This window comes from Anarhichas minor, unplaced genomic scaffold (genome assembly GCF_050575085.1).
Source record: "Anarhichas minor isolate MPS153535 unplaced genomic scaffold, ASM5057508v1 ptg000018l, whole genome shotgun sequence".
NCBI classification, from domain to species: domain Eukaryota; kingdom Metazoa; phylum Chordata; class Actinopteri; order Perciformes; family Anarhichadidae; genus Anarhichas; species Anarhichas minor.
The window spans coordinates 10,647,146-10,654,350 of NW_027466464.1; the positions used below are offsets into that span (position 1 = coordinate 10,647,146).

General features: G+C 49.2%; 1 protein-coding gene and 1 long non-coding RNA gene across 2 annotated transcripts; one reads left to right on the forward strand and one right to left on the reverse strand.

Moving 5' to 3' along the window:
- Positions 1-177: 177 nt before the first annotated feature.
- LOC142952689 (uncharacterized) lies at positions 178-4,719 on the forward strand. Its single transcript, XR_012954704.1, has 3 exons — positions 178-2,153; positions 2,260-2,437; positions 3,821-4,719. It is a non-coding gene; the product is annotated as an uncharacterized LOC142952689 (long non-coding RNA).
- Positions 178-7,126, reverse strand: fam117ba (family with sequence similarity 117 member Ba). Its single transcript, XM_076094562.1, has 8 exons — positions 5,745-7,126; positions 3,796-4,025; positions 2,961-3,044; positions 2,741-2,851; positions 2,237-2,380; positions 1,928-2,135; positions 1,696-1,816; positions 178-1,596 (listed from the first exon to the last, which is right to left on the reverse strand). The coding sequence occupies exons 2-8, from the start codon at positions 3,814-3,816 to the stop codon at positions 1,371-1,373; spliced, it is 915 nt and encodes a 304-aa protein (XP_075950677.1). The 5' UTR covers positions 3,817-4,025; positions 5,745-7,126; the 3' UTR covers positions 178-1,370.
- Positions 7,127-7,205: the final 79 nt, after the last annotated feature.

The window sequence follows — 7,205 nt, forward strand, 5'->3', positions numbered from 1 at the left end:
GGGGGGGGGGTAATATGGTACAATTGACTCATTCAGATACATATCTTTGTCAGTAGATGATACAAACACAGTGCGCCTCGTTATTTACACAGCCAGTACATTCCTATCCCACCGTAGCAGGTACAGTCGAGTAGTGATGACGTTTACAGGAGGAAGGGGGCGGAGCGAGGAGAGGGGGGCGGGGCGAGGAGAGGGGGGCGGGGCACGGAGATGCCGGAGACCAACGGGTCATGTGACCGCAGCTCGGACGTCAATCACGATGTGCGCACGTCACTTTTAGTTGTGTACCCACGTGGCCTGCGGTGTTTTTGGGTTCACAGACTTCTCCGTGCTCAGCCTCCCTCCCCCCCAGTCGGGACACATTTCACGACACTAGCCGAGCAAGACAGAAGAAGAAGAAAAAAAATCAGCATTACGGTGGCCGCGAGGGAAAGAAAAGGAGAGCGAGAGCGGGAAAATAAATAAGGAGGAACAGAAGGGGGGTTGGTCGTGATGGAGCGTTTTTTTTGAGCGAAGGCTGGTCTCATAGGAAGGAGGGGGCAAGCGGACACAGGTGGAACACGCGCTGCACACGTCATAGCCCTGGCCCGCGTTTCCGATAGATACACACACCGGCCGGCAGGGGGCGGGAAAACCAGCTCGCTGTTACCAGTACCAGTACAATGGCTGGTAAAACGTCTGGATTTAGGTCACAGGTGGTCTAAATATTGGGTTGTTTCTGTGGACCACCCCACTTGCCTGCCTTTCTGTGTGTACCTATGGTTTTCGTACTGCCGACATCACGCGCGTCGTGCTAGAGAGACGCACGTGACCGGAGAGCTGCGGTCTGAAATATCAGGCACATTTATTTTTTCCAACTCCTCCTTTGTTAGCGACCGTTCAAGTTTTGCTACGAAATATCTGGCAGCACCAATAAATTAGCCTCCAAGGAAACCAGCGGCCCCCATTTTTTTTCTTTGTTTCAAATAATGGAAGGCATATTTTACATATCAAGAGAAATAACTACAGATAGAAAAAGAGATATGTCCGTGGAAAGGCGCCATGGTATAATACGATGAAATAAAATAGTCTGTCCTTTTTTTCGCCCCTTTTCTCCTCCCCATGAAAAAACAGGAACATAACCAGCACTGAAGGTAGAAGAAAGCGATGAAATGTCAGCCGCTGCAGGACTCTCGGGTCGTCTGAGGAGGAGAGGCAGTGGGAAGCGCTTCAACAAGAGGAGGACATCAGAGAGAGCTTAGCTGGCATGCTGAAGGCTTTTTTAAATTTATTTAATTTTTTTGGAGCAGAAGGGTTGTTTCTTAGTAAATGTTTTCTGATTTCGTAGAGGGGGCGGGGTTTCTTTTTGACTTTAAAGCCCTCGTGGGCCGTCAGAAGCTCTCGGGCTCCTCCAGGAGGCAGGGCTGGGTGGACAGAGGCACGAGGGCCGGGGACAGGCTCCGGAGGCCCACCGCGGAGCGGAAGCTCAGGTCCGGGGCGGGCAGCAAGGGCTTGAGGATGCTGACGAGGCAGAAGGCGGAGCCGCTGTTGGGGATGAAGTTGACCTTGTTGCGGTCGGGACACAGGAAGGGCGGGAGCGCCTGCAGGGGTTTGGGCCTGGAAGCACACGTGCAGGGACACATTTAGCCCCCACAACAGCAAGCGTAACGATACAAGTGGTTACAAGAAAAAGTGCGTTGAAGATCTTCTACTCACATGGTCTCCTCGGACACTTTCACCTTCTCGCAGCCCTCTGGAGGCTCCCTCTTGAACATGTAGCTGTTGTTAGGTCTGGGGGAGGCGGCGTACTTGGGCAGCGGGGAGCAGGGGCCCAGCTCTGTGGACAGGGCAGACAAGGAGGGAGGTCAAAGGTCGCGGTGAGCAAACAGATCACGCTCGAGAAGACTTTGGCAGGGCACGTGTACAATGTGTGGTGTGTGTTAGTCACCTTTGTCCTCATAGGGGCTGCCTCCACCCGTGTCGTTAAGGACGGTGAGGTAGGAGGGCGAGATGGAGTCGGGGCGGCTACTGCTGTTGCTGTGGTTACCACTCAGGCCACCCCCCGAGGGGGTCTGCGTGTCGATGCTGCGGGTGCTGCTGCCGCGCTGCGGGGGGACCGGTGGGGGCGCGCGGTGCCCATCTGGGACATCCTGTGGCTGTCACACACAAATGAGGTCACAATAACAACGTAGCACCGGGGGCTTAAAACCCGGACAGTGGTCGTAAAAAACGTTTTTATATTTCTCTCAGAACTCACCACGATGGTCTCGTCCTTCTCAGGCGTGTCCCGGATGATGATGCGTTCGATCTCCTGGTTGAGGCCCTCCACGCTGTTGCGGAAACGAGGGGCCGATGACTTGGAGATGGGGATGGGTATCAGGATGGTCTTGGGCATCGGCGACTGCAAAACACACACAAAGGCCCGGACAGTTCATATGGATTCTGCACCTGTTTTCAGGTGAATGCAGTGAGACGGAAAAACATAAATACGTGCTTCATAAATCTGTCTTATTGCTCCGCACACAGGATAAAAAACAGCTGCACTTGTAATACCAACATAGGTATCCATAAATCATAAATATATGACAAATTACAGCTCCATAGCTTAAGTTTGACGAGCAATAATCAAAATCTTCGAATAATGCAAATAGCACGTTTCGTAAAGGGAAGGGGAGCTCTTCATCTATTAACAAGCTCCTGCTAGCTGGTGGCTCTTTGTATCAGTTAATGAGCTTTTGTCAAAGCTGTCTCTATCGATTACCTGCGACTGGATGATGGTGTGGCTGCCATTGAACGGGGACTTGCGGTCTTTATCCCTCCGATGGCGGCTGCTGCGTTTGCTGCGCTGGAGCTGCTGACGCAATTTGGCAATCTGGAAAGCGAAGGTTTAACAGACAGACGTATAGATGTAAACAGACGATCTGTCGAGGGAAAAAAGACTGTTTGTGTATTTGGGCTGTAGATTCAGGAAAGAGACTGACCTCCTTGAGCTGGTCGGTGCTCCCACAGGAGGCCGAGCGTTTGTGAGAGCCCCTCCTCCTCTCATCTGCCCAGGCCCTGGGGGTCTGACACACACACACACACACGCACACACAGTATGGTAAGAGCTAAATATCAAACATACAAGCACAAAAACAGTCTGGTGGGGGAAAAAAAGACACATGTTGTCTTAAAGCAGAACGGAAACAACACCCGAGGCGGTTTTGAAGCGGACTGAGATAAAGACAGATCCTACAGCTTCTGTTTGACCCGAGTCAGTCTGATGATGCAACCGTCCGCAATCCCTCTTAACCTCTTCGCATCGGGCATACGTCTCGCAAGCATCCATCTTGGCTTTGCTTCAGGTTGCCATTGATGGCAACGTCAGTCCGTCTGTCTGACTGTCAAATAATTGCTCCAGACTGAATATTTTAGCAACTAGTAGATGATTGCTATGGAATTTTGTAAAGACATTCATTAGTCCTCTGACTTTTCATCTAGCGCCATCATCAGGGGAAGATCTTCATGTGTCCAATATTTTGGTTTATGAACAAATACCTGTTCTCATATTCAGTGCTTATTGGAGTTGTTAGAATGCTAACACGCTAAATGCTAACCTGCTAAACATCAGGATGTTAGCATTGCAGTTGTGAGCATGTTAGCATGCTAATGCTAGCATTCAGTTTAAAACACCCTGTGCCTAATTAGCAAATGCTAGCATGCTAACACACAAACATGCATTATATGTTATTTGTTTGAATTTAACCTGTGCATATAAAGAAGACTCATGCACCCCCCCCACACACACACAGACATTAACCCCCCCACAGCACTCACCTGCGTCGCTTTGTCCCTCATGTAGGGAGATTGCAGGTGCTGGCTGTCGTCCTGAGGCCGGGGACCTGTCAGGTGAGAGCCAGCGAGCGCGCCCTGCGAGGGCCACAGCTGGACGCGATGGCGGGAGACCGAGAGGAGAATGAGGAGCGATGGGGCGCTCAGCGCGGGACGCCGGAGGACGCGGGGGAGAACCGCGGGAAGATGTGGGACGTTAAGGCCACGGGTAACGTCTGAAAGAGAGAGAGAGAGAGGAGGTGAGTCAGGTCTGCCGTGTCGATGTAAACAAGTTATTTGTCAACACATGGTAAACACATCAACAAATCATCAACACACAGCTGGTCTGCGGGATTAGCTCGTGGCTGTCTGTCTAGGTTTGTGTGTGTGTGTGCATTTGTGTCTATGAGTGTGTGTTGCCAGATTGATGTTAATCCGTTCTGTGCTGGGCAGAGCAGATATGCACCCCCCCCCCCCCTCCCCCCCCTCTGAGTCCCCACACAACCCCCTGGTTAATGCCATTAAAACAGCTTAAAGCAAGGGAGGAGGCACTGAGGGGGGGGGGGGCAGGTGCTGGCTTCTCCCTGACTGACCCGGATTCAGAGCTGCAGGAACATGTTTTTGCATGGGTGCACGGGTCCACTGACACCCATGGGCCCTTGCGGGGAATCAGCGAATTCTAAATCCTTATTTCAGATTTGCATTGAAAAACAAACATGTATAAATACATCCATACCCTTAAAAACCCTCATGTCAGCTAAGATTAGCCATATAAGCTACTGCTCATACCAGACCAAGTGAGGTCTCCTCTAATTCAATGCAAAGCACCTTCCAGCATAGAGAGTGCATTTATTTATTTGTGTAGCATGGGTGCTCCCACTGAAAGTCGACATAACCCTGATAACAAACACACTGCACATGCAGCATGTAGCCACACGCACGAACACACAGCCGCATTGACTGGCCTATGAGCTAAATTTGACAGAGGGGGGGGGGGGGGCCTTGACCAGCACACATCGCTGTTGCTCGGGAACGGGGCCGACTGATCTTCATTGACACTCATTCATTGTGTTTGTGTGTGTGTGTGTGTGTAAGTAAACAGGGGTTTGGGCATCAGAGGTCTAGCAGCAAAATGCTCAGCCGTCTTTATTTCAGCAGCTTTTCCTGCACTCCTCTGCAATGTCCTGAAGGCTGACAGCAGCAGCAGCACTGGTTGTAGTAGTACTGTGTTACCTGGTAGTATTTCAGGTTTGTGGGGGTCCCTTTAAAACCAGATAAACTCCTAACACAAGACAGACCGTGATTGATCTGCCAAGAGCAAAAGTGGGGCAGTCAACTTGCACAGAAAGTAGGGATGTACATCTATTCTCACCATTAATCGCATAAAAGCCCAAATTGATGCCCTTCAAATTGCTTATTTTGTTCAACCATAAGTTTGTTCAACAAAAATAGCCAATTAACTATGAGACTATTCACAATACATCATAGTCGACTGAGAAAACCAGCAAATATCTACTTAAAGAAGTCAGAAGCGGTGGATTTCTTTTGTAGTTGCTTTTGCTTAACAAATTAAAACGGCGGTTTAATTTCCTGTTAATCGACTAATCAATTCATCGACTCAGCTCTAGTTTACACAACTGCTTTTGCACACTGCCTTAACTCTGCAATTTGAATGTAATGGAAATAAAAGTATATATATTTTTTAAATATCACAATACTTTTATTTTGAAAGATTGCTCCCAGAAGAGCAAATCTCCACGCAATCACATGCACATAATAAAAGGCTATTTTGTTTACTGGGAGACTGGCATGCCCCCCCCCCCCCCCCCTCTCCCCGCATGATATAATCACCATCATCAAAACATACTCCATGCTAGTCCAGACCTAACCTCCACATAACAGAGGATCGTCCATGTTGAGATTTAGATGTGCGCGTGAGGAGAAACCCCGCTCACCTGCAGAAACGTGATGGAGCCTCGCTGCATGCAGAGGGGCATGGAGGCAGCAGCCCGGCTCCCTGTTGATATCCGCCGCTACTCGAAGGCGTCAAAGACGCGGTGGGAACCGTCGGTGCAGGCTACAAGTGAGGGAAAGGCCTCTTCGATATAAACACGCGGACATAGAAAAAGATGCTAAAAACGTCTGTCGTGGAGACGGTAGTGATACAGGAGGTGTCAAAATGGGCGTTGCTGTGTTTCGCACCCTGCCTCCTCCTCGTCGCGGATGGATGTTTTTCTCCCCTCGGCTGATGCGGCACGACGGCTGGAGCGGCCACCGAAACGCCTCCTGGTCGAGGAAGAAATGAAAGAAAAGAAAAGAAAAGAGGAAGGTGCGCTGTGTCCCGAGGATGTCGGGAAAACAACGGAAAAAGGAACAAGAGGGACAGAAAATACAGAAGGGGATAGAAAGAAGAAGGCGGTGATGCTGGGCTAGCCTCAGTTGACACGACGGGAGAGGTACCAGTGTAAAGCGCGGGGAATGAACGCGGACACTTCCGGTTGTTTTCAAAGTAAAAGCCTTTTAACATTTATTCCAAAGGAGATCACAGGTGTACCGTGAGTTTGATGGTTTGTGCTAACTTACTTGCAATGCACTTTATCAACTGATGAGTGATTTAAAGTGGGTCCATTTCCTGCTGTATTTTATGACTTTAAAGCCCTATATTAATGTCAGACCGCCATCATTCAGTGTTGTTTACGTGTTGTATAATTTTTAATTAATGTGTTTAACCCAATTACCACACAAACAAATCAAAGAAACAAAGAGCACCTTGAGTGGGAGGGAAACAGAGGATGAATAGGAACAACAATAGCTTATTGTTAGCCACCTTGTGTACCACAAAACACCTAAAACAGTCTTAAATGCACACTGCAACACGTTTGCCATGTGACCTTAAGCCCCCTAAAATAATGTGAAAATCTTGTACCATTTGAAATATTCCAAACTAAAGGGTCAAAATTAAAAAACACTCCACGTTTGACAAACTTATATATTAGTTTGAATGAAAGTCGGTCAACTTCCGGTGCGGTCCCGGCTGCCTCTCGCAGACTTGACGCTGCCGAAGGAGAGCTCTGACGTAGCGGCACCGAACGCTGCGCCCGCTCGTGCTGATGCTGCAGTTGCTAGGGCGCGTGGAGCAGACGGCGGCGGGTAGAAAGCGAGGTAAACAAGATGGGGAGAGGAAATGTCTCCCTCGTGTGTCGACTGTGGCAACTGATGGGAAGTCTGGGAGACGTGTTCTGCACGACGGGGTCCACAGTTAATACATTCATGTATGTTATGCAAAAACTAATATGGCTCCCGAAATAGCAATACATGCAAGGGAGAGGTTTTAAAGGAATAGTGCAACATATTGGAATAAATTAACTTCTTTATAAAATGACTACTGTAATTTTTCCTGTTGCAGAACAAAAGCC